At 43.1% G+C, this 27,568-nt stretch overlaps 1 protein-coding gene across 1 annotated transcript in view; it reads left to right on the forward strand.

Annotated features, from left to right (window-relative positions):
- LAMB4 (laminin subunit beta 4) overlaps positions 1-27,568 on the forward strand; it is a 56,519-nt gene that overhangs the window by 14,347 nt on the left and 14,604 nt on the right. Inside the window, exons 5-25 of the mRNA XM_027679594.1 lie at positions 5,319-5,454; positions 6,725-6,798; positions 7,442-7,630; positions 7,793-7,856; positions 8,394-8,608; positions 9,478-9,598; positions 10,231-10,419; positions 11,018-11,197; positions 12,590-12,699; positions 13,170-13,249; positions 14,228-14,378; positions 15,321-15,452; positions 16,043-16,228; positions 17,422-17,543; positions 18,241-18,361; positions 19,316-19,493; positions 22,089-22,232; positions 22,459-22,690; positions 24,327-24,484; positions 25,995-26,219; positions 27,260-27,480. Coding sequence (XP_027535395.1) covers positions 5,319-5,454; positions 6,725-6,798; positions 7,442-7,630; positions 7,793-7,856; positions 8,394-8,608; positions 9,478-9,598; positions 10,231-10,419; positions 11,018-11,197; positions 12,590-12,699; positions 13,170-13,249; positions 14,228-14,378; positions 15,321-15,452; positions 16,043-16,228; positions 17,422-17,543; positions 18,241-18,361; positions 19,316-19,493; positions 22,089-22,232; positions 22,459-22,690; positions 24,327-24,484; positions 25,995-26,219; positions 27,260-27,480 — 3,228 coding nt within the window. The remainder of the gene's footprint in view (positions 1-5,318; positions 5,455-6,724; positions 6,799-7,441; positions 7,631-7,792; positions 7,857-8,393; positions 8,609-9,477; positions 9,599-10,230; positions 10,420-11,017; positions 11,198-12,589; positions 12,700-13,169; positions 13,250-14,227; positions 14,379-15,320; positions 15,453-16,042; positions 16,229-17,421; positions 17,544-18,240; positions 18,362-19,315; positions 19,494-22,088; positions 22,233-22,458; positions 22,691-24,326; positions 24,485-25,994; positions 26,220-27,259; positions 27,481-27,568) is intronic.

Below are 27,568 nucleotides of genomic sequence, written 5' to 3' on the forward strand. Positions count from 1 at the left end.
TGGCTAAATGGTGTGACACATTTGCAGAGTAAGGTACGGAGATGGCACCAGGCACTGCTCCAAGTTGCATGTTGGAACCACAGTTTTCTGCAAAATGTAAATACCTCTTTCCTTTGCTGAAATAGCCTGAACCATCTTTCTGGCCCTTAAGCTGGATGATTGCCTTTTATTCTTGCTTTTTAGGAGGAGATCAAAGAGCGATAAAAAATTAATATTTTCACTTGCCTGTACTTACCCTTTGAATTATGTAAATACAGACTCATGAAAAGGAGCAGCTGTTCCGCAATAATCCCTGTGATTTAATGCTGCTTCAACATATCTTGACCCCTGGTGGCTGTCTCTTGAAGAGGGTGAAAACTACAAATCTGCTTTGCAGAGCTCGAAAGAGAGAGACTTATGCTCTGGCAATGTGTTCTGTTCCATCAGCTCGCCTTAAATGTGTGTGTCACCAATAGTGTTTCAGAATCCCACTTGACTCAATTCACTCTCACCAGCACATTTTGAGTGCTTTGCTGGAGGCAGGCCAGGAACTTTGCATCATTCGTCTTGTAGAGCCAAGTTCTTCCTCCCTCAGTTCCTCTTTTGATGGCCTGTGTCAGGCATCATGACAAGAGCAAACCTTACTTGTGAAAGTGGGTGTTAGTCAACATGGCAAGCTACCAAGATCCAGGAGTCAGTTGGGATGTCTTATTGAAAATTCATATGGAAAAAAAATAGAATTCAACTGCTTTGTGTTTGAAAAGAAGCACTGGAAATCATTGTCAGTCTTTAATATGTAATTTTATTTCTAAATTAGGTTAAGTGGTTTTTAGCTCTATGATTGGATTTACTACTTACACATGTTTTGAAAGGAAAAGAAAGGGGGCAGCATGGAGGAGAGTATAAAGCCAGCACTTCAGAGGCAAATGGGAACTGCCAGACATGCCTTGTATGGACATACACATGCTTGTCCTTTGGAGCAGATTTTTTTTTTTTTTTTTTTGTGGAGCAACCTTAGACATAAGTTGACCAAGCAGCATATAGTATGCATCTATATAAATCAGAGTTCAAAAACTCTATTGTCCCTAAACTCGAACATCTGCCGACAGGTCACTCTGACCGCATTATCTCCCTATGCCTTCCACTAAACAACAAGCAACACGTTGTCATCTTTAGTATATATGCCCCAACTCTCCAAGCTGACCCTGCTGAAAAAGATAAATTTTACACTGACCTGCGCTGCCTTACCCAAAAGGTGCCCGCAGATGATAAGATCATTATCCTTGGTGATTTCAACGCCAGAGTAGGTAAGAATTTTGAAGCCTGGAAAGGAGTATTAGGCAAGCATGGTGTTGGAAACTGCAACGATAATGGTCGACTTCTGCTAGAATTCTGTGCGGAGCAACAGTTTATCATCACTAATACTATCTTTCAGCAGAAAAATAGTCTGAAGACAACCTGGGTGCACCCCAGGTCTAAGCATTGGCACCTCATTGATTATGTCTTGGTGCGACGGAGAGATGTCCGTGATGTCCTCCACACCCGCGTGATGCCCAGCGCAGAATGTCAAACAGACTATCGGCTTGTGCGCTGTAAACTCAACTTTAATCTCAAATTCAAACCCGAAAGGGGCAGTATCCCAAGGAGAAGACTCCAAGTTAACAATCTCCAATCAGCCACAGTAAGAGAAAGATTCCAGGCAAACCTTCAAACTAGGCTCGAAAACCATTCCACAGACTGCAGATTCCTCCCCTGAAACAATTTGACATCATATTAAAAGCTGCATCCTGCAATACTCTGAAGAGTCCTTAGGGTTCTCCCTCAAGAAGAACAAGGACTGGTTTGATGAAAACAATCAAGAAATCCAGGACTTGTTGAGGAAGAAGAGAACTGCCCACCAAGCACATCTTGCACTGCCATCCTGTCACGCAAGAAAAACAGCCTTTCGTCTTGCATGCAGCAAACTCCAACAGAAACTCCGTGACATCCAGAACAAGTGGTGGACCGATCTAGCTGCAAAAACTCAACTATGTGCAGATACAGGGGATCACAAAGGATTCTATGAGGCCCTGAAAACAGCATACGGGCCTACATACCAAGTCCAAAGCCCATTACTCAGTGCAGATGGTCAAACGCTTCTGACAGATAAAACCTCCATTCTGAACAGATGGTCTGAACACTTTCAGACTCTTTTCAGTACCAACCGTGTAGTCCAAGACTCAGCAATTCAGTCCATCACACAACAACTGGTGAAATACAAATTGGATACTGCCCCCACTTTAGGAGAAACCCTCAAGGCCATACAGCAGGTGAAAATCGGCAAGGCAGCTGGGGTCGATGGAATTCCACCCGAAGTCTGGAAACATGGGGGCCTTGCACTCCATGCTAAATTTCATGAACTTGTGGTGCGCTGTTGGGAACTAGGTGAACTACCTTCAGACCTTCGTGATGCAGTCATCATCACCTTGTATAAGAAGAAAGGTACTAAATCAGACTGTTCAAATTACCATGGTATTACTCTGCTCTCCGTTGCTGGCAAAATCCTGGCAAGAATACTCCTGAACAGACTAATACCCGCTATAGCAGAAGGAATTCTACCTGAAAGTCAGTGTGGCTTCAGAGCCAACAGGAGCACCACAGACATGATATTTGTTCTCAGACAACTGCGAGAGAAGTGTAGGGAACAGAACAAAGGTCTCTATGTAACCTTTGTCGACCTCACCAAGGCTTTCGATACTGTGAGCAGAAAAGGTCTTTGGCAGATTTTGGAACGTTTAGGTTGTCCCCCCAAGTTCCTTAAAATGATCATCTCACTCCATGAGGATCAGCACGGCCAAGTCAGATATGGTAACACACTTTCTGAGCCCTTTCTAATAAAGAATGGTGTGAAACAAGGCTGCATTCTCGCTCCTACCCTATTCACAGTCTTTTTCAGCATGATGCTCCAAAGGGCCATGGCAGACCTCGAGGATCAGGACGGTATCTACATTCAATATCGTACTGATGGAAGCCTATTCAATCTAAGGCGACTGAAGGCCCACACCAAGACCTTAAACCATCTTGTCCGGGAGCTGCTTTACGCTGATGACGCCGCCCTTGTTGCCCACACAGAAGCAGCCCTGCAGCGTTTAACATCCTGCTTTGCAGACGCTGCTGAGCTCTTTGGGCTGGAAGTCAGCTTAAAGAAGACTGAAGTTCTCTATCAACCTGCACCTCAGGAAGTCCCCCATCATCCCCACATCACCATCGGCCAATCAGAACTCAAATCAGTCCAACTGTTTAATTACCTAGGCAGCCTCATCTCCTCGGACGGTAAGATTGTCGGGGAGATAGACAACAGGTTAGTGAAGGCATATAGTGCTTTTGGAAAGCTTCATAAAAGAGTCTGGCGAAATAAACACTTGAAGAAAAGTACCAAGATCAGTGTTTACAGAGCCATAGTGCTGTCTACTCTCTTATATGGCTCCGAATCATGGGTCATCTACCACCACCACCTGCGACTCCTAGAACGCTTCCATCAACGCTGCCTCCGCACAATCCTAAACATCCACTGGTCAGATTATGTGACCAATACATCTGTTCTTGAACAGGCAGCAATCACAAGTATTGAGGCCATGTTGCTGAGAACACAGCTGCGATGGGCAGGGCACGTCTCTAGGATGAAGGACCACCGCCTCCCCAAGATCCTGCTTTACGGTGAACTTGCCACTGGCTGCCGCAAGAGAGGAGCCCCAAAGAAAAGATACAAGGACTCCCTGAAGCAACAACTCAGCCTTGGGCATGTTGATCACCATAACTGGTCTACTCTGGCCTCCAATCGGGAGGCCTGGAGACAAACCATTTATAACGCTGCTGATGCTTTTGAGAAAGCACGCGGGATCACCCTTGAGGAGAAAAGACAACGCAGAAAGAATCGAGCCTTGCAGAATATACCCTCTAAGGAGTCTTTCTGCTGTGCCTTTTGCAACCGGACATGCCTATCTCGTATTGGCCTTTTTAGCCACCAACGCGCTTGCAAGAAACATGGGTAGAGCCCTTCCCAAATCTTCGTTCGCGAAGCCTAGCCATGATGATATAAATCAGAGAGTGCCAAGTGCTTTCTTACCAGAGCTTTGTGAAATGAGATGACAGAGTATTTTTTGTATTTCTCTCTTGTCTTCTAAACTGTATATTCATACACTTGTCAAGGGTGGTATAGAATGACTGAATATAATACATATTTATCATAACGTTTAAAACACATGAATTATACCATACCTATTAATCTATAGGTATTAATTTCTTTAAATGTGAATAACTCCCAGGTGATTTCATAATACAAAGATGTATAAACTATTCCCAATGCTTCTCTGTGGATCTTGAGTGTGCCAAGTGGGATGCCTCTCTATCCATCCCCTTCTGGGTCATTTCCAGTCCAGCTCCTGCCAATGATTTCCACTTTCTGTTTTTGGGAGCATCCCTGCCAGCCTCCCACCCATGGGCACTGAACCCATGCCTCCTCCTTCAGCTCCCTCTGGGGTGCTGTGTCATCCACTCTTCTTCCTGCCACCATCCCCGCAAGCCAGGCACACACCTTGGGCATCACCTTCTGCTTTGGCTTATCCTTGAGTTGCACTCAGGTTCTGCCCAAATCTCATCAAGTGGCACATCCGGCACTGCCTGCCCTACTTCCCTGGGGCCCTGCTGGCTGTGATCCTGTGGTGTTCAGGCTGTCCTTATGGCTCAGCACGGCTCATCTCCCAGACCAGAATGTTAACCTTGTCACCTCTCCTTAGTCTCCCACTCAATCCCCCACTCATCACCTTAAAGAGGAGCTCCTTGCCCTCACTATCCAAGCCCTTTTGCAGACAAAAGTATTCAGAACTGAGACATTGGCTAATCATTGCTACCTTCATCTTCTGCTTGTAACATTTTCAAACAAGACCCTTTTATCCTATTGAAAGCCTAATTTTTCTCCTTTGCATTGGTTTTAAACTTCTGCAGTTTCCCTATGCCTACAAAATACACTTACAGTGGTCAGGGTGGTGGTGTCAGCCCAGACCAACTACTTACTTTGTACCTGCTCTTACCGAGATCCCTTCTCCACAACTGAAAAAGTGTAATTTTTATAGAATACCTGTGGCACACCAAGACCAACACTTACTATGTACATGCTTCATGCATATGATGATTTTCTTGGGCTTATCCCTTATATATGAAAGCCTGAGTGATTAAAAGTACAGGCACCCAAAGCAACATGACAGATGCCAGTCTTGCAATTGCATAAATATGTGTACATCCACTTGATTTTTAGTGAAGAGACAAAATTAATATTTTATTTTGCTCATTTTGTTTTCTAGGCTGAACAGAAGTGCTTTCTCTGTGATTCCAGATACCCATATAATCCCTATACCCAGCACAACAGTCATATGATTGAAAATGTTATCACAGCGTTTGAGCCTGATAGGAAAAAGAAGTGGTGGCAGTCAGAAAATGGTAAGTTTCTTTGAGAAAATATTACTTCAAAATGTTGCTATGGGATTTCTTTATGCCATTGGCACTCACCATATTGCTTTTATGAAAAGATGAAACACCACCACATCTGTTCTTTGATTCAGTAATGCTGAGTGATTTGAACCCATTTATGTGTAGCAATATAGGATATCAGAAAGTCCATTTTCCTATGGACAAGTTTTAAGCACAGTATCTCCAAGAGGTGGCCAGAGGACCAGTGGCAATGCATGGTTATACATGGAGACCATGTATTTTCCACAGGGTATCTGCCTTTCAGGGAAATGTGATTTGTGGCAAAAGATATATTTGCCTACAGATGTGATGTCATGTAATAACAGCATGTAAAACACAAATACCCATTTAAAAACAAATAGTGTAAAGCACTATGCTAGGAGGAATAACATTTACTCTATCTTATTTGACATACAGTAAATATGTAAAAAACATTTGATTGGTTGGAAATTAAGGCATAGAAAAAGTAAGGTAATATGTTACCTTTGTTTTGAGTATCCAGCTGAAAATTTATAAACCTTGTTTTTTCATGGAGTTTAGCAAGAATCCATCACTAACTTTGGACACCACTGCCAATAAAGCTGTGGGCCAGCTGTGAGAAGAGCTTTCCTTGTTCTCCCAATCTTTCTTCTGGGATGAGGTCTCATGCACAGCCTGGTCAGCAGGAGCCCTGGGATGCTGTATGCAGACATGAACTCCTGCAACTCTCTGCAGAGAATGCGTGAATTGTGGAGGTTTTTTTCTATACATGTTGCAATTTTGGAAGATATCTGGTGTAGTAGTTCTACTCTTGATAAATTTTGGGTCTGGCAGTATAGAAGAGTTTAACAGTTCTGTTTAGCATGAAGAAAACACCACAGTTTTATTGTTTCTCTTTTTTTTCCTTAGAAATAAGTAAATTATTTCAATGGATTTTAAAAAATAAACCTAACTGGACACAGGAACACATAACCCAGAACCATCACCATCATTTACTATTTGAATTATCTGAACAGGACCTTTAACCAAGTCCTGCAGTCTCAGTGACCTGCAGCACTGCCAGTGACAGTGTCAGGAAGGCAGAAAATCGTATTGCCCTGGGGAGAGCAATCCAGCCACACGCTGGGTTTGTGCACAGGTGATGCCCTAAAGAGTCTAGCTGCTGTGCTGGAAAAGGCATCTTTAAATTCCCCATGGGAAAACTATCTCAGCTACACCTTCAATGTATGCATTGTGATCTTCATTTTCATTCTCTTTTCAGGCATGGACCATGTCAGCATTAGATTGGACCTAGAAACTTTATTCCAGTTCAGCCATCTTATCCTGACCTTTAAGGTACATCTTTAACCAGAGATTTTATGTAACGTTAAACACTAATTACTTAGCCAGAGGAATAAATTGCTTAGAGAGGCAGTGAAAGCTCCATCTTTAGAGGGTTGTAAGAACAGGTTAGATAAACACCTGTCAAGTATGGTTAAATTATAGCTGATCCTGCCTTAGGGGAAGAGGATAGGCTGAATAGCTTCCTATTCATGTGCCTTCTGGTCCTATTTTCTGTAAATTTGAGAATTAAAGCAGAAAAATAAATTGCAAAATTAAACCCTAAAAATTTAGAACATATCTGAACTGCAGTTGCTCTTTCAATTTAGTTCAACTTTCTCATGCATAACCATTATGACACATATGGCTACAATTTTTTTTTTTTTACAAAATTTCTACATTGTTATGGTAAACTTCTTTACTTAGAAAGTGATCTTGTATCTATATGGAAGGTTACCCTTCCCTTTTGCTAGAGAGAGGTTCTAATGAATAATCTGGCTTTTTCAGAAAATCATGTAACCAGCACAGTAGCCCTGTAATGAGCTACAAGATCCCAAACACAGAATTTTAGCATCCCCTGAAGAGGAATATTAGTATAACAACCCCTGAGATGTTTTATCAATGCCTGCTTAAGAAATTCTTGAAATGTTTCTTGCAGACATTTCGGCCTGCAGCAATGCTAGTTGAGCGCTCTACCGATTTTGGTCAGTCCTGGAAAGTGTTTAGATATTTTGCACATGATTGTGCAGCTTCTTTTCCCAACATCTCTTCCGGTCCAGCAAAAAGTGTGGGAGACATCATTTGTGATTCAAGATATTCAGACATCGAGCCCTCAACTGAAGGCGAGGTATTGCCAGGTGGTTGTGTTTGTATGAGTTCAGATCATATGTGGCTCTGTTACTGCAGCTGAAGGTCTCTTGTCTGTATGTGGTAAAGGCAGGAGCCTGTCATTTGATCCCTTAGGTGGGTGCTCATCCCATCTCTACAGCTGTATCAATTTGTTTTGCAGGTTGTTTTAAAAGCTTTGGATCCCAGCTTTGAAATAGAAAATCCATATGTGCCCTATATCCAAGGTATGGACACTACAGGTTTTCTCCAGAGATATTTTCCTGGTGTTGTTGTTTTGTACACTGAAAAGGTCAACAGCTCAAGTGGTGTAAGTCAATGACGTTGAAAATTAGGTACCTAAAGATCTTACGGTGACGTTGTATTAATAAATAAAATGGAGCCAGTCCTGTTCTCTAGCCCTGAGGGCAAATGGCAGAGCTCTGCAAAGTTCATCCGTGTAGCTTAACTGTCTTTCCTTCTGGGATCAGGCCCAATCCACACTGCTTTTTGGGAGCAATCCCAGAGGTGTGCATGAACCCATGAAGCCAGTGGCTGGGAAAATGCAGAGCCATACCAAGGAGGGTGCTAATGCTTACATAGCCATGTGCCAGGAGTGGTCCTTGCCCTGGCACTGTACACATTAGTAGTCTTGGCCAATATCGGATCATTTCCATTATTTCTTCACTATGGGAGAATTCTTGGATGACTGATCCAAGCTGAAGATTTCATGCTGTTCATTTTAGAGTGAACTTGGGCTCTTGATCTCTCTTCTTTCCTTCCAGAGCTCATTACATTGACAAACCTGAGGATCAATTTTACTAAACTCCACACCCTTGGGGATGCTCTGCTTGGAAGAAGGCACAGTGATCCCCTTGAGAAGTACTACTATGCCATCTATGAGATGGTTGTGCAGGGCAGCTGCTTTTGCAATGGCCATGCCAGCCAGTGTGATTCCATGCAGAATCTGCGGGGAGATGTTTTCCATCAGTCTGGGATGGTGCGTCATTAATGCTGTCTCCAAAAAAGGCGGTCCCTACCTGGTATTTTATGAGAAGGAAGAGATGGAGGGAGGGAGAGGAAGATCTCTGATAATCTTTGGATTGACCATTTGCAACTGCAAATTGTTAAATGTTTCAATGCAGATTCTTCCTTCAAAGCCCTGGTTTGGAATGCACAGAGGGTGTCTCTTTGTTGGCACTAGGGTGGTGTTTCAAAAGCAACTGGGACAAGACATGTTGATAATAGCAGCCAAATACCAGAGCTGTAATGGTGCAAATGTAATGCAGTAAGTAGCCTATGGTGTGTGCAGACTTGAATGGCCATTTGTTGGGTGCATTCCACTCTCCAGCTGGGCTTGGGGGCTCTGCAGCAGGAGAGAAGGCATTGGCACAAAGAATAGCTGATAATACAAAGCTAACCCATGAGAAATGGATTATTAAAAATTCCAGGAACATGATTGCGAATTCTTTCCCTCCAGGAACAAGAGGTTTTTTTCCTGGAAAATGTGTATCTCAGTATTAAGACATGTAGGCAAAGAGAGAGAGAGAATCTAAAAGGTTAAAGTCTCCCTTGATATCTCTATAAATATTTTTTTCTAAATGTTGTTCAGTGGCTTTAAAACTATTTGGTTAAAATTTGCAGGTATTCTCCAGACCTTTTACTCAAATAATTAAGAATTATGTCAGCTGAGGGAGCCAGAGAGCTTTGAATTTTCCTGATCTTGCTGGCATACCTCGAACAGATCCTCTCCTCTCCTGTCCTCTCCTGTCCTGTCCTGTCCTGTCCTCTCCTCTCCTCTCCTCTCCTTTCCTCTTCTCTCCTCTCCTCTCATCATCTCATCTCCAAGCTGTTCTCACCATGTTACAGGTCCAAGGGAGATGTATCTGCCACCATAACACTGAAGGTTTGTCTTGTGAAAGATGTAAAGATTTCTACAATGATGCTCCCTGGAGGCCAGCTGAAGGGACCGAAGATAATGCTTGCAAACGTAACTCAAACATGATATTTTCCTTTTTAATAGTTGGGGGTGGCTGTAGCACAATCACAGTCCAACGCATAATGGGAAGGCTAGGTTCCTGGGAGGGAGACTTTTCCATGCCTCATCCAGAAAAACAGATAGACACCATGTAGGTGCTGTGTCACCTTACAGGAAGTAGAGCTGTTTCATGTTCTTATTTTTCATACAGAGAAAAAAAACAATAAAGAGAGGAAAAAGCAGCTAATGCAAAAAAGGTCATCAACTGACTTGCACAGTGTCTTTCATGTGAGTGAAAGAATTTAGACAAGGCTAAATTATTTATTTTCACAATAATGAGTAATGTGGGATGTACAAGAATAATGTATTAGGATCTGTAACAAATATTCAGCTAGAGCTTTCTTTGGTGGAGCAGTGTTCCCCGCTGCGTATCAGACACACTCACCCACATGGGGACTTCTCCAAGTTTAGGGCCCACTTCTCTCCCCCAGCTGTAACACACAAGGCCTGGGAAGCTATCATCTTGTTGGGCGCTGAAATCATACAAATCACCAGTAATCCTGTGTTAACAGTAGACAGCAATGGTGGCCGGACCACAACAGGAGTCACGGTGTGAAATACCCCACTGTTTATCTTGGTTTCAGGTTGTAACTGCAACGGCCACTCCAGCAGATGCCACTTTGACATGGCCATGTACCAGGCCAGTGGCGGGGTCAGCGGTGGGGTTTGTGAGGACTGCCAGGACAACACCACCGGGCAACACTGTGACCAGTGCAAACATTTCTTTTACCAGGATCCACTCAAAGTCATTTCAGACCCTCAGGCGTGCCTCCGTAAGCGTCCCTTTTTAGCTTCTGTAAGAATGACTCAAAACAGCGTGGTTCTGGTTCTCTTTGCTCTGAACCCTAAGGCATCCCCATGCTTAAGTGTTCATACGGTTGTAAAAATGTTACCAAACCTAAAACATCCAAACTGCCTTACAAAGTAGCTGCATGACAGTATCCTCAAACCACCATTGTAAAAGGAGCTGCATATTCCGATTTATTGCTGAGCTTAGAAATCTAGCAGAGCTATCAGCTTTCTTGAGCAACGTCAATATAAATATGAATTGCAGTAGTCATGTTGCTTCTAGGACCTTCAAGTACTGCAGAAGGGGTGCAAAATGATGGGACGATTAATAACTTTTGCTGGATACTCACCATATGCAAGAAAAATAGTCTTTCAGACATGAAAGCACTTCTGAAAGATGAGATAAATTCAGTATTAACATAGGATGGGGAAAATGCTCTGAGTGTAATTTAATTTTAGCAATTGATTGGCATGAAAAGTCCTTAAGGAGCCAAAGGAAGATTACTAGCAACTCTATAATTGCATTTTCATGCTTACATCTAACTGTGCTTTTTTTATGTATCCCCTTAACCATGCCTGTAGCATGTGACTGTGACCCAGAAGGTACATTGCACAATGGCGCCTGTGAGAGTCGCACAGATCCCACTCTGGGAACGGTGGCAGGCCGGTGCCCTTGCAAGGAGAATGTAGAGGGTGTTCGCTGCGACAAGTGCAGGGCAAACTACTATGGGCTGAGTGGCAGTGACCCCCTGGGCTGCCAGCGTATGTAAACCACCTCTCTTATCCTTCTTTTCAAACCATTTTTAAGACATGAAGGTCGTTGAATGCACAGATGCAATAGTAATGCACTACTTGAGTCATAGAATACACAGTTGCCTACTATAATTAAATGTCAATGCCATGTAATGTTTCTGGGGCAGCTTCTGCAACTGAAAAGATGCAAAATCATTTTCAGAATGCATAGGATCCTATAATAGATCAGGCTGCTGTTAATAGAAGGGCTGTTAAATATGCAAATTAATTGAAAAGGGAGATATACACACAAAAATTATTTTAGCATCCAAATCAGTATAATCTCATGAAGTTCAACAAGGCCAAGTGCAAGGTCCTGCATGTGGGTCAATGCAATCCCAAGCACAAGTACAGACTAAGAGGAGAATGGATTGAGACTAGTCCTGGGGAGAAAGACTTGGGGGTATTTGTGGATGGAAAGCTCAACATGACTCAGCAATGTGCATTTGCAGCCCAGAAAGCCAAATGTATCGTGGGCTGCATCAAAAGAAGTGTGTCCATTAGGTTGAAGGAGGTGATTCTCCTGCTCTAGTCCAAGTGGAATACTGTCTCCAGGTCTGGGGTTCACAAGAAGGCTGGAGAAGGACTTTTCACAAGGGCATGTAGGGACAGGACAAGGAGAAATGACCTTAAGCTGACGGTGGGTAGGTTTAGTTTAAATATTAGGAAGAAATTCTTTACTGGGAAGGTGGTGAGGCACTGGAACCAGTTGTCCAGAGAGTTTGTGAACTCTCCATCTCTGGAATTATTCAAGACAAGGGTGGGTGGGGCTCTATGTAACCTGGTCTAGTAGAATATGTCCCTGCCCATGGCAGGGGGGTTGGAACTAAGTGATCTTTAAGGTCTCTTCCAACCCAAACCATTCTATGATTCTATAATTCTACAAAGGGTTCACAAAAAGCCACAGATGGACTGTTAGGATATTTGGACTCTGCAGTGCAGTGTCAAGATGGCAGAAGCTGCTGCCTTGCCATGAGAACTTCCAGCCAGCCATTCCTCTTAGAGAGGCTTGCTGAAAAACACATCCCGCCCCTCCCCAGGCACACTGTGAGTTTGTGAGCACGTTATGCCCACACTATGGCCCTCAGCCACACACAATGACTGTGCAGACCAGCACAAGCACACGGTAAACCACTGCACAGGGCTTTCTGTCAGTGCCCCTGCTCCCCCTGGAGAGGGGCCTGCCAAAGGAAATGGTCCATTTCCCAAGGGCAGTCAGTGGGCTGCAGGGTGCCAGGCAGAGTGTCTGTCTGGGGACGGAGACTGCCTGTCATACTGATGCCACATCTAAAGCAAATGTCAGTCCTGCTGCCGGCAGTCACTGGAGCCTGCAGAGGTAACCACACATTTCTGTCCCTGCAGCCTGCAACTGTGATCCCTCTGGCAGTTTGCCCTTCTCCATCTGTGATCCTGCCACAGGAGAGTGCCTGTGCCAGCGGTTCACCACAGGGCAACGCTGTGAAAAATGCCTCGTACGTACTAAGGTTTTGTTATTACTTCTGCATGTGGTTTTGGAAGTCTCCTCGCCCACCTCATACCTATTAATTGCCAGAAAATTAAACAATAAGTCAAATTTCAAAATAATTTTACAGCTGTATGCTGCCATTCTGCATTGACATCTGGTTCTTTTTCACTGCTCACAAACATTTGTGCAATCAAGTTGCACTGGGAGAAGCACTCCCGGGAAGGAAAGGAAATGCAAAATCATGTCCTCAGGCCATCTTTGCTGTTTACAGAGAACTTGCTTGCACAAATGGGTAAATATCTGTCTCATGCAGTGACTGAGCACCTATGCTATCTGGTAAGAAAAGCAGTGTCCCATGGCCAAACACAGGCAGCAGCACAGTAGTGCTCCTGAGCATTGTTCATCCAGCAGAATGAGTTCGGTTTTGCTTTACATATTTAAATATTTGTCATAAAAAAATCATTCTTTTTATCCCAGGTAGGATACTGGGGTCTTGGCAACAGCTTGAATGGCTGTTCTCCGTGTGACTGTGATATTGGTGGATCCCAGAATAACTTGTAAGTTAAAGGTCTTCAAGTTCTTTCCTGGTTTTAATTTTTATAAGCTCTTAGGCTAGATTTTCTGATTAGGTTAATACAGTCTTGGTACAGATGGGAAAATATCCTGTAGATGTAATTTCATTATATACAAACAGAGTAAAGTTGCGTTGGGATTTTGGAAATTTACTTGTGATAAGGGGATTTACCTATTTCCTTTGAAGCCAACTTTGAATCAGCTTGAGTCAAGATGTGTTTAATATAAAATATAAAATGCATGGCTTGAGAGAACCAGAGATCCTAATATTTGTATAAATTAGTTAGAGGTGACATTTTTACCTTAGTTTCCTACATCTACTTTAAATGCTAGATTTTTTTTTTCTGGCTGCTATTCAAAATGTATACTTTTAGAAGCAAGCTTGGTTTCAGTTGAGTTACTTCAGAAGTCTGTTGGGCAGGGGTCTTCACTACTGCTGTTAGACTTCAGGCATAGGAGCACATAGTCTGATGCTGTAGAGCAGCTCCTTGTGAGCAGATAAATAATTTGGTGTGTTAAATATGACTGTAAATATATGGAAACTTCCATATTCACATCAAATCAAAGGTCCTTCTGATCTCATGTTCTGCCTCCATAATTGTGAGTGACAGGTGATTAAAAATCATGATACAGTGATGGTTACAGAAAAAGATAAAAGAAATGGATACAGGAATAGATAGTAACAGATGTTCAGGAAATAAAAGAATCAGTGCTTCAGGTATGGAACGGACAGAGAAAGACAAAACATGTCATGTCTCTAAAGTGATGGAACAGTAGCACTGAATAAATCTAGCATCAGAAACAGAGAGGGTGGGGGGTAGGAAGAAGTTTAATAACAGAGGTGATCCGGCAATGGGAGAAATGAGGCAAAGCAGAAACAAGGGTGGATTTGAGCTGCCCTTGTGCTGTGAGGACCCAGCTGTGCCACACTCTTACATCCTCCCTTTACCATTTTGCTGTAGGTGCTCGCCAAAAGATGGTCAGTGCAAGTGTCTTCCCAACATCGTGAGCCGCCAGTGCAACGAGCCAGCTCCAGGCTATTTCTTCTTACCCCTGGATTATTACATTTATGAAGCTGAGCATGCAAAACCCTTTTCTGGCTCTGCACCCTTGGTAGGTAGTTGGCTTTTTAGGTGTACTGAGAGGGGATCCATGTGGTGGTGGCACAAGAGCTGAGGCTGAGGAGAAGAGCCCTTGCTTGGGGAGCAGCTGGAGCAGCTCTTTAGCAGGAAAATGCAGAGCAAGTCCCTTGACCATCCTCTGTTCATCTTTGTTTTTCACGGACATGACTATCCCATAAATGTGGCTGTTACAAAGGGACAGCACCTACAACGTTCTGTGACCTACAAAGCTGCCCTTACTGCTGCTCAAGTGCAGGCTGGTCTGGCATGAATTAGAGAAAACAGTTTAATTCTTTAAATTAGAGGAAAGTGTTTGAGTTGCCAACCGTTATCATAAACTGTTGTATTTCTGGGAATCTCCAAAAATGAAAGAATCAAATTACTTTCTGCTCCATTGGACTCATTCCTGCTGCCTTATATAAAGGCACTGATTGTAGCCCAATTTCCTCAAGAATTTGGCATCCATCTGTAATGTTTTTATAAAAATTAATTTTTATTTATTTTTTCCCCTTCAGCATGGGGGTAGTTGTTCCCCATGCAGAGTACAAGCCTGGAATGCATCCCTTCCTCTGCCTATGCTTTTATTAACATTTCTGCTCTGACGTGTTGTCCAGAAGCTATAGAGAACAAATAATAAAAAATGTTTATTTGCAGGTCACATCCACAAATATTTAGCTATAATCACAACCAGTAATCATCCTACAGTCCAATAATTAAATGGAAAACAGATGTCTGAGGCATAGTTTATGAGAGAAAGTGGAAGTTAATTTTAAGGAAGTGGGGGAAAAGGTTTTCTGGCAAATGCTGGGCCATAGTTTAGAGTTTCACCCTGCAGAGAATAGAGCCTGTTTTAAGAATGTGGATTTTCATTTGGTTGCTTACGTACCCTTCAACGTTGTTGAGACAGTGCTGCTCCTCTTTCATTACTTCACAGGTTCAGCCAAGCACTCTTCCAAGGTGTGACATCTACTTGCAGAAGCAAGGCTATGAGTTCATTATTGAAAATGGAAAGATTGTGTTAAACAGGAACAAGAAACGAACTGTAAGAAAATCTGGACTGGAACAGGTAAATTGGTACTTGAGTAGTTACTTAAGTTTACATCAAATAATACAATTTTGTTTTGTGACAAAGGGCAAAGAAATGCCTGAGCACGAGGGATTTGCAGTCTTAGACATTATAATTCTGACACAAATTAAGTTGATTTTTTTGCTACACAGTTGGGCCAGACATTTTATGATTCTCACTGACTGGTTTACACTGCCCAGTGTATTGTATACTCAGGTTCAATGAATTTTTAGAAGAGAAGTGTCCCCATGAGAGGTAATAATTTTTTATAATGAAGAGGCCAGCCATGTATGAAAGGTTTGCAATGTGAATGTTTGCAGAAGTGAAATATTCAGAGACTTACGGATTCTAGTCCCTCTCATTGCTGTTGTTGCAAAGCCATAGGAAGCTTTTCTTGACATATGACCCTAAACATCCTATGTATGGGAGAGTTCTTAGATTGTCGATCCCGAACTTGTTCAGAAAATGAGATTAACTCATGGCCAAAATAAGTAAACAGTGTGGCAAAAATATTTCCTTTCTTTTTTCTGAGTTTGTTTCTTTGTAATTTGACTCAGTGTGTTGTTGAAAATGTCGGTGTGTCTTTGCAGGGTGTGATGCAGTTTGGACAGGACTCTGTTTCGGCGGTGGTTTTCAGGCAGCCCAGCGCTGGTCGATCTGTGACATGGACAGGACCTGGCTTTGCCCGTGTTCCCAGCGGAGCTGGGCTGAGATTTACCATCAACAACGTTCCCTTTGCTATGGACTTTGATATCACAATTCGTTATGAGCCTGAGGTATCTGTGATGTCTTGCATGTCTTGTGATGTTGTGATAGATGCAGAGTCTGTTTTACCAATAATAGAATGAGCAACTTGTCCTATTCTTTATATTTAAAATTAAAATTACTTGCCTTTTCACCAAGTAACAAGTTGCCTTACCAACCAAATAGCATGTCCTCCACCGATCCTCTTATCCCTTTCCACTGAAATGTGAAAAATCAGCCCTACAAGTGTTTTCTAAGCATCAGCTAAGATTTCATGTTCTGAATGTTTCTCTTTTGGCACCTTTGCTTGGACTGGACTTTTGCTCACAGATCAAACACATGGAAAATGCAGTTCCTTTAAGATGGGCACCCTGTATTTCTAGCTGGTGTTTTTTGGGCAGGAAAATGTGCACAGGCAGAAGTGATCTGAGTAGATATTTATCCAGGGCTTTTGCAGGCATCCAGCTTCCCAGTTGCACCAGCTGGGCTCTGAGATGTGTGAAAATTGTAGGAAAATAGCCATATTACTATTTTTTCCTGGAGAAGATTTCTCAATGATGAAGACATGTCTAGGGAAATCTGTTAATCCAAATCTGGTTAAGACCAGGTCCACACCCATGTCTTCAAAAACACAGGCAAGTGTTTTATTGGTACCAACTTTTGTCTGTGCCTTACTCTTTTGCTTTGCAAATCTCTGAGACAGTCCCACCACTCAAGATTATCCCTCTGTCTATTGTATTCTGTTCTCTGACTGTCACTCTGAGGCAAACAAAACTCCCAGTGTCTTAAAACATGGGAACAATTTTCAGTGGGCTGGTTTGATGTAGCTTTTTCCTTCCAAGGATTGAAGAGTTGAGTTTTAAATACATATGTTATACACTCTTTTGTGTTTGTTATTCCTTATTAGATATGTGAGGAGGCAGCTAATGAAGGATATTTCCAGAATAACACTGTGCTAAGAAAGGAAACAACTCCAACGACTTTAACAGAGCTGTTTTCATTTGAAACAGCTGAGGTCCCATTTCCATCTCTGCTTTTCAATTGGCCATTGCAAATACAATGCATTTCTCTCAAATAACATTGGTTTTTAGTGCTGTAAAGAATAAAGAGAAAAATCTGTTATGTCACTGCCGTGTGCAATCATTCAGATGGCTTTCATTAACCCTGACAAAGTAGGTTTTTCAGATACAAAAAAATTACCGTAATTTTTGTCTTTTGTTTATAGTCCTTGGAAGATTGGCTAGCAAGTATTGCCATCCAGCCAACTGATACCTTGTCAGGTCAACACTGCAACAACAAGGTCCTTTCACAGGAGCCACGTGCGTTGCCTCTCCCAGCTACAAAGAGGTCTGACTGTTCCTGTCCTTTTGCCTGGGTATTTTCTGTGTATATATCGTTTACTAAAGCACTGTAGAGCAACAAATGGGTGGGAAAGTGGGAATATCAGAAACACATGTGTGGCATTTTCTGTTGCTGTCACACCACAGTACCATGTAGGCTCTGAGGAAGAGACTGATCTCCCAGTCCTCAGTCTGGCAAAAGTCTGCCCAACCCAGGAGAGCAGCCTGAGATCCTGCTGGCCTTATTGCTTTGGTGAAGATCCAACTGCAGCTACCTCAGTATAGAAGGCAAATATTGACTATATATACGATACTATTTTTAAAAAAAGGCTTTTCAGCTTGGACATATGTAAAGAATAGAGAGGAGTCAAGAGGATGTGACCAATGTCTTGTTTAAACAGGGACAAGAAAGGATCAATATGAACAGTGAGTTGCAACCCCCTTTGCTTGAAGTAGTAAAACCTACCTTTTTCAGTTTAATCTCCCCAGATTTAAATTGTGCGTGATGAATCATCTGGCAGAAGTCATGCAGCTTTCCAAAGCCTGCAAGCATGGGGCTGGCTGTGTTCCTCACAGCAGCAGGGCTTGCTCCAGGCTGCAGGCATTAGGATGCAGGCACAGAGGGAAGGGAATGCTCACAACATCCCATAGACTTGCCTTGTCCTGACTCCTGGCTATAATTGTGCTTCATTTCTGCTAAACAGGATTGCAATTCTGCAAACTCCAGTCTGTCTGGAGCCGGGAAGAGAATATTCTGTGGATGTGTATTTTTCTCAGGCCTCTGCCTCTGACACAAGGGCAAAATCATACATCTTGATTGACTCAGTGAGTAGTTCTGTCACAAGTCCCTTGAGGTTGTGTTTGTACCACTGTGATTTTTTTTTACACGAACTTACTAAAAATATTTTAAAATAATTTATAGTGTGTTTCAATAGCAATTCAGCTTCTGCTTACCTCCATTGTCACTGTGTTTGCATGTTTTTGTATGGAAAGACAGAATTGTATCTGGTTTAATTTTCATGGAGCAATACCATAATAGTTCATCAAGTCATACTTGTTGCATATGTTGATAGTCAGTATGTATTCCTATCTGTTGCTCATCTATTATGAACACATTCCACATATACTGACAAGATGCTGTGGTTAGGGATACAAATTCGTGCAGTTCTTCATTACTTATGTTTTTTAAAATCTCTCTAATTTGTCTGGATCATGGATATTTTTAAAAATGACATTGGAAAAGTAAAATTTGTTGTGTACTTCACAGGAATCAGGTCCAGATATTTCCCAAGTTTCCACCAAGTCAGGAACTGGGTGTTAGTTTTGGGTCCTTCTCTTGAGAAAAATATTTTTAGGTCCATTTTTCTAATTACTTCCATAGAACAGGATCTGACAAGGGCTGGCCATAATTGGACATGGAACCTTCAGCTTATATTTCTCTATGAGAGTAATACAAGTAAAAATTTTGGCCAGATACTGCTTTTGGAGTCGCTACCACAGTCCCTCTTAGAAGCAAAACCAGTTCTGAGCATATATCTGAGGTCTTATTATAATTTTATGTTTTCATCTACAGTCTCTTTTATTAGAAGAACTCGGGGAATGTCTAGACCTTCAGAATAAATATGAATTTTGATGACAGAGTGGCACAATAGCAGATTTGGAAACATGGTGCTCTGGGCCTCTGTCCTTGCAATGCAAAGCACATTAAGAGAATGTGGGAAATTCCGGTTTTCGATATATCTAAGCAAAAATATTTTCTTTTCCCTCTTAATGCCAAAGCTTGGACTTATTCCCAGAATCAGCTCCGTGGAGAACTTATGCAGTGAAAAGGATTTAGATGAGTACCAGAAGTATCACTGCATTGAAATTGCATCCGAAGTTGGACCTCACGTCCTGCCTGAAGCGTGCGCACGGCTCATAGTGAGCATGTCAGCCCGGATTCACAACGGCGCTGTCGGTAAGGACCAGCCTGCACAGGCAGCTCTTTGGGATGGTTGCTGGTTTCCCCTTGAGTTTGTAGGTTATGTTGACTGGAGAGCTCTCAGCCCATGGTGGTGTAGGTGAGTGAAGCGGATCAGCACATGTTATGTGTGGATACACAGGATATATCCTGCTGAACCCTGAGCGGGCTGCAAACATCTTTTGGTGGCATGATTCTTGGAGTTCATCACACCTGATGAGCTTTGTGGGGCAGAGCGACAGGGACCATGGCAGTGCTTGTGTGTTTTCTGAAGAGCATTGAATCAAGATGCAGCTTTACCATACAGCCAAGGCAGTAACATTCCTACTTTTCTGGCTGCTGTAAAAGGTCAGGGAAGTTTTTAAGCCCTCTCCCTGGATGCTGCAGGGCAGCTGGATGCCTTGGTATGATGGCACACAGGCAGATGTACTGGAAGAATATTCACCAAGAAAACCTTGGTGATGTTCCAGCAAGAGGGCAATGGCAGGTGGGGTGTGATGCTCCCAGGCAGCCTCCTGGATCTCCCATAGAAAGGGTAGCTGGGCTTAGTGGCTCAGGAAATCTTCTAGATGTTGGGTCCAGAGAAATGGAACTTCCCTGCACTTCCATTAACAGGAGGGGTCTTCCTGGACAACTTTGATGGCCACCTACTTTCAGGGAGCCTTGCAGCAATGCCTCTGAAGTGATAGGATCTGCTTGATTTGGACAGTTTTAGAAGGGTCAATGCTTCACTCTCATATCAGGTGATGAGGTCATGGCTGTGCAGCCACAGACCCCCCTCATTTAGGCTTGGGCTGTGCTAACTCCTCATTAGCCCGATTCCCAAAGTGGTGGGATTTCCTAATAAAACATGGCACTTTAGTGTTCTGGTGCTTTATAGAGCATCCTGGACAAACATCCTCTGTGAGTGATCAGAGCATCTTCACTCAATAAGTTAGTCCAAGGTGTCCAGAAAGAAACCAACACTACACAGATGCAGACTGTCTGAGTACAGCTTGCAGGTTATGTCCAGTGCTGCGGCTAGACGTTGGTTTATATCAAACCCTTCTAGACTTCAGGATTTCTCTGTTTCGGATCTACATTTTGCTACGGCCTTTCTGTCCTATCCCAAATGTGTGCTGAAGGCAGTGCCTTGAATGTGGCAACTGCAACACCAAGACTTATGCTGGTGCCTAATATACCATCACCATTTGTGGTGGTTTGAAAAACCTTTTCTCTGGGGCAGTAATGGTTTGCCCCACTGATAATACTAGACCAATCAAAGGTTCATATGCGCCCTGCGGAAATTACATACCCACAGCAACGGAAGAGAAGGTGGTGAGGTAGTTTTTTTTTAGTAGGTTGGTAGGCATGATCTGAACCACGAGGAGGCAGGGGGCCAGTGAGCCCCCTCTGGGGGCCAAGAGCCCCCAGCCCCAGCTGAGGCTACGGGAGACCCGGTGTAGTGTCAAAACTGGACCGGGTCCCGTAATCAAGAGGTGGGAGAATTTCCTTACTGTCAGCAGCAGCAGAAAACATTGAAAGCAGCAGCAGAGCAGTCCTGAACAGAGACAGCGATGGCTGAAAGCCAAAAAGATAGCCAATAACAACAAGATAACATGAAGCCGGCTGAAAGACGCAGAGATGTTCCTGCAGGAGGGAGAGCTGGCAATGAAACAGAGGAAAACTCAACAGAGCTGTTTTGGGGTAAGACTGTATTAATTTCCCAAAACTCAGAGGCCTGTTGAAGAGGAGGGGTGGACTTCCAAACCTTTAGGGAGTCCCAAAATGCAGCAGCAGCTAGAGAGAGAGAAAGGAGCCGAGAAACCCGGAGTCTCCTGAGAGCTGAGCCAGGATGGAACACGGGGGAGGTGGCCGTGCCCTCTGCTGCTGCTGCTACTGCTTCTATCATGCTGGGAAGCTGAGACAGAGCAAAAGAGCTTTGGTAAGACTGAACTGAAAGTTGTCTTCAATGTTCTACCCCAAGAGGAGTGAAGATCTACAAGGAAATCCCCCGAAGGCTCGGGCTCGGGGTTGGAATTTCCACAAAGTAAGAACCAAAATCCTGACTGCCATACTTAAATCTGCTGCCTCAGGAAAATGAAGGACACTAACCAGTGCCACAAAAAACTGAAACGAAGGAACTGTGGCAGTGACAGAAAGACTTTTCTCTTTCCTTCTTGGACTTTTATTGAAGGAAAAGAGGAATTTAATTCAATGTAAATATATATATATATATATAGGTGTAAGCAAATAAACCTTTGTAAATATTTTCTCCCTTCCCCCAATGACGAATGGTTGTGTTTTGTCTGAAAACTCTCCACATGAAGAGAAAAAGATATCAAGTCCATACCATCACTAAACCCTCTCACAGGGGCAGACTGTGGGAGGGGGCTTGAACTTAAAAATTGAATCCTCGAGAGTTTCAAACCACCACATGATGATGCTACACCATCAAACAATCCAAGCCATGGCCATCAGTGGTTAGTGAACCCCTGATAAGAATAATCAAGCTCTTTCCTTCCTATTTTAAAGTGCGAAACCTTCAAGTTGATAAGAGCAGTCACACTCCTTGATAACCAAACCTGTTTCGGTTCTCTTTCCTCTTGGCAGCATGTAAGTGCAATCCCCAGGGGTCACTGAATGCCAACTGCAGTAAACTGGGGGGCCAGTGTCAATGCAAAGCCAACGTCGTGGGACGCTGCTGTGACACCTGCTCTGCGGGCAGCTATGGCTTTGGCTTCCATGGCTGCTATGGTGAGTACTTGGCAGCCAGCACCAGGACCACTATCTTGGTTCTTCATGCATACCTGAACTTTTTAGGGCTTTGAATGCAGGATTATGTGTGAAGCAATATAAAAGATGTTTCCATGAATAACAAATTTTCCATTCCTGCTTCTTGACTGCCTTTGAGCAGTGTCAGAGATGAGACACGTCAGTGGGAATACATGCAGGACACAGCTTTGTCTTTGGTGTTTTCCAGCATGCGAGTGCCACCCACAAGGCTCCCTGAGCACGCTGTGCGACCAAGTAACGGGGCAGTGCTCCTGCCGCCGGGAGGTGGATGGCCAGCGCTGCAGCCGATGTCTGGCTGGGTATTTCGGATTTCCCCACTGCCGTCCTTGCCCTTGTAATGGCAATGCGGAGCTTTGCGACCCTCTGACCGGAGTGTGCTTGGACTGCCGTGGGTTTACGGCTGGGAGCCACTGTGAAAGGTAACCTGATGGGCAGCACTGCAAAGCTGACCCAAACACTGGTGCTCTCTGAAATGTCACTGTAGCTGGGGACCTACAAATGCATCAATGGCCTTAACAGGAAACATATACCAAAACCAGGATTAAACTGGGCCTAGCTGCTGAATGTCAGGTACCTATTTGGCAAATGCATGTGGGACTGTGCATGCAGTGCCTGTGGGTGGACTGCAGGCATGGCATGCACACAGCATTGCAATAGGCTCCCTGCAAGAAGGCAATTGAGAGATGAGTGCCATAGCACCATATGCTTGAAAACATGCACAAAGCTCCTGACATCTTTCAAATTGCCAGCTTTTAAATTTAAAATTCAGCACAAGGTTAGCCAAGAGGTTAACCATCAAACAAGAGGCTAACCTCATCCTGAATATTCATTTTAATACCTGCAGTTATCTCTGAGGAGCTTAAATAAACATGCCCTGTTTGCTGGCCATATTAGTTCCATATGACCAGCAAATTACTTTTCCCACATGTTCCAGCTCCATTCAGAATAGTTCTCCTCTTTTTTATTCTATATGCTGTCAGCAGTATCAGAGTTCAACATGGACATCAAAATTAAATTAATTTAGTTTAGTTTGGATGGATTGTACCTTGCCATTCACTTTTAAGAGGATTTCCCTGTGAAACCTATTGAGCTTTTCTTGCAGTGCTTTTAGACAATATAGCCTTTGGCTATTGTGCTTGTAGGTGGCAAATAGATTTAAAATGGGAGACTGAAATACTTGTTGCCCTGTGCCTCTGCAGGAGCTTCAGACCCAGGGGGGAGGATAATCAAACAGGCAAGTCTTTTAGCCTGGCTCGTATGCATATGGCGAATTGTGTTCCCATTTGCCATAGTAAAGCAGATCAAAGACTGCGGATGCTTCAGAAGCCACTGCGTTGCCACAGCTGCAGAACCACAGGGGGTTGGGACATGGAGGCAGATGCAGCGATGGTGGGCAGGTGGCTGAGCCCCCAGGGAGCCCCGAAAACCCTCCACTGGTCTGGGTAACAGCACAGCCACCACCACTTTGAAACAGCCATTACCCCACGTTTGCAGAACATGTCAGACAGAGCACGGCTCAATACATATTGCATCTAAAATATGCAATATTCTCTGAGTGCTCTTAATGAATCATTGCTTTTTTTGCCTCTGCCAGCACTTTCTACTGTCATGCTAGCCATTCAGTGTGTGTGTCTGTATGGAAATGGATGAATATATGTAGTGATAGATGAATACACGGAATTTTTACCTGGCAGCTTTTAGCTGCCTATGCAGAGCATGTGTGATATATCATATCATAATCATTTAGACTGAAGTTGTTCCAGAGTAGGTGAAAGTCTTCATAAATATTCCTTGAAAAGAAAACACGTGTCTTTTTATTTTTGCTCCAGATTTTGGGAATGCAGCTCTGATTTTCCATTTTAGAACACCTTTGAAGCTTGATGTGTCTGTACCAATTAATGGAGATAGCATTACAATGACCTGGAATGTTAATTAAATATATATACCTATAAATATATATACATATAAATACATATGCACATAAATTGATTCATCTGCATGGACTGAAATAAGCACTTGACAATTTGTACTGCTTTGTGTTGACTGCTTTGACAGGTGCATGGATGGCTATTATGGAAACCCTCTGGAAGGAGAACCCTGCCACCCATGCATGTGCCCAGGGGTACCTACAAGCAATAGGTATTTTGCACATTCCTGTTACCGGGATTCCCAGTCTGCACAACTAATCTGCAATTGTCTCGAGGGACATGCAGGTACAAAGCAAAATAAGGGTTGGTTCTGATTTTATTCAAATTAATGTAAGAGGGAAAAATGACCGTCCTCCACCCATCGTGTGTTCAGAAATGACAACTGACGTAATAGTAAAAAAAAGCTAAGAAGAGTTAACACTCAAATTTACTGAAATCATATGGGAAAGTCCTGACTAGGAAGAATGGGAGTTGTGCAATTAGTGTTTGAAAAAGGGATTCATTTAAGTGAATACAGTGAAGCCATTAAATAATCTGATGGCACTCTCTGGAAACCTCCTTCTTTCCACATTAATCTGGTGAGGAGAGGGGGGAGAAATGCACTTACTCATTACCTCTGAAAAAGAAGCATTGGAAACCCAAATCAGAAAAAACAGGGCATCTAAAAGAGCTGATAAGACTTCCTAATCAGAGAAAATCTTTCTCCATATAGAGGAATCAGTCTGTGACATTATGCCCAAAAGCGACTGTTTCATCATTCAAATGGTCACTTTAGAAATGAAGTTTCTATTCTCAGCTGTCTCAAATGCAGATATTTTTGCAGCACACTGATGCCTCGCTTCCTAAGATTCTGTTGACATAGCTTGAATTCCTGAAGGGAAAGTTGAAGATATTTCCCGCCCCCTGGGCATTAGAAAGATCTTCCATGATGGGAGCAAGCCCTAATGGGAAACACTACCAAAAACTAAACCAATGCTGTCATCTTTACTTAGGCAAGATTCCTTTACAAGTCAAGAGCAGTTTTGCTTTAGTAATTTTTGTAGGGCCAAAATGATACTTGTTGGTATTTGGCCAGGGGACTTCTGTCCTCACAAACCACCGCAATCCTCAGTTCTGGACTTTCTTCCTCCTGCTCCTTTCCGGCAAGGCTCTTGGTCACCTCTGTGGCAGCAGGCTCACTTTTCAGATTGTGAAAGGCTCTGGTCCTGAGGACCACAATGAAGGAACAGAGTCCTTGGTTGAGGATGAGCTGGTGGATGTGGTTCCAGACACACCAGCCTGTCCAGAAAGGTTTCTGAGATGCAGAGAGGTAGCACCCCAATCAGGACATGCACTGGGATGGCTTGCAGAAGTAGTTCCAATGCCAGCAGGCAAGGGCAGAGCATCCCAGAGCTCGTCTGAACTCCTGGGCACCCCCCACCCTCCAAAGCTGCTGTGGGAGGGAAGGACCAAGGAAAATCCTGTAAATGTGGCCAGCCATGACTAATGCCATTGAATGGACTTAGCTGGAAAAAGATGTTTGGAGGTGTTGTGTGAGGGGGCACCTATTTAGTCCTTCTGAAAGGACTTCCTTGGTAGAAACAACCTGGGATGAGGAAAGTGCATTTCCATCAGATTTCAATGTGGAAGCTGTACTTTAAACTGATCATAGGATTAAAGGGCAACAGTCTTAAAACAGGTGGATATTTTTCATTGTAAATGTGCATTTGGACAGTCTGAATCTTTTAACAGTACTACTGGAAATTACATGTTTCGCTTGAATTCCCATCAATATTTTTACCTTCCTCTCTGACAGGCAATCAGTGTGACGAGTGTGCTACTGGGTTCTATAAAAACCCAAGCAGCCCTGGGCTTGACTGTGCACCATGTCCCTGCAATAGTAACATTGATTTGACAGACCCAGAGTCTTGTAACAGGGTCACAGGGGAATGCATCAAGTGTTTACATAATACCCATGGAGCAAACTGCCAGTTCTGCAAACCAGGTTATTTTGGCTCAGCTCTCAATCAAAACTGTCAAAGTAAGTAACAGCACTGCAACTGTGTGTTCCTACAAGAAAAGGTTTTTTTAAAAGAAGGGAAAAGCTAGCCTTTGGAAGGACAACAAAACTAAAGCAGATGAATATAGCAAAATATAAGAATACCAAATATATTTCTCTGTATACCAAATATAAATATATGACTGATACAAATAACTTAATGTGGTATCTATTAAATTTTATGTTATCCAACTCTCACTAAATCACATACTGAATATCACTCCTAGGAAATACTTATTTGTGAAATGAAAGCAGTACTCCCTGTTAGCAAAATAAATGTGCATTCAGCTCATTCAGGAAGGAATCAAAAGTAAAGGAATCAAAGATAATTGTTTATCCATGTTGCTGGCTGATGCCAACTAAGCAATGCTCAGCTAACCAGATGATCCCTTGCTGAGCTCCCTGCCTTACGAGTTGTTTTCATTAAGTGGCTAGAATGAGACTTCAGGCAATTTATGACTCCATGAGAACACTGTCAGTAACTCAGCAGTTTTAACAGAAAGGCACAAGTGTAAGGAAAAGCAAGGCATAAGCTTCTTCTCAATGTTTCTCAAAAACTATTTTCACAAAGTGCCTGATTAAGGGTCTAATTTTTATGCACCAGGCAATTATAGGCATTTTCAGGAAACTGTTTTTCTGGGAATCTCTAAAATACGCTCCAAGCACTTTTGGCTCCTCACAAGGAAGGCTTCTTATCTTACTTGGCTTACTAGGGATTCCCACACTGGATAGTGCTTACTGTAAATCAGATTCCCCTCACCCAGCATATTTAACATTTCATTCTAATAAGATTCAAAATTCACTGCATCTTCATATTTTGTTCCTCTGTTAAAAGTACTGAACATTTGCAGTAAGTTTTCTCAAAGCAGTATATAAGATGTTACAGAAAGATAGGTATGAGATTAAAAATGTGTTCAAGGTCACTAGAATTAAACCTACAGCATGAGCTTTATGTACAGCTCTGACTGTCCATCAGCTGTCCATATTACTGTCTGCTGTAGTAATTGTCCTTCTTTTTCCAGGGTGCATGTGCAATCAGGCAGGTGTTGTCCCTGCCATGTGCCCGGAGGGGGACGCAGCCTGCCTGTGTGACCCAGCCACGGGAGCTTGCCCTTGCCTGCCCAATGTGGTGGGTGCCACATGTGACCAATGTGTCTCTGGCTACTGGGACCTGGCTAGCGGAAAAGGATGTCAGACCTGTGGCTGTGATCCAAAAAACTCACAAAGCAACCAGTGCAACCAGGCAAGAAAATTACTCTGCTTTCCAGGAACGAGGGTGGTGGTGTTTTGGCATGGCACAGTGAGGTCCCTCTTGTAAACGAGAGTAGTTT

Source organism: Neopelma chrysocephalum, unplaced genomic scaffold (genome assembly GCF_003984885.1).
Source record: "Neopelma chrysocephalum unplaced genomic scaffold, ASM398488v2 Primary Assembly neopelma1_45, whole genome shotgun sequence".
In the NCBI taxonomy this organism is placed as follows: domain Eukaryota; kingdom Metazoa; phylum Chordata; class Aves; order Passeriformes; family Pipridae; genus Neopelma; species Neopelma chrysocephalum.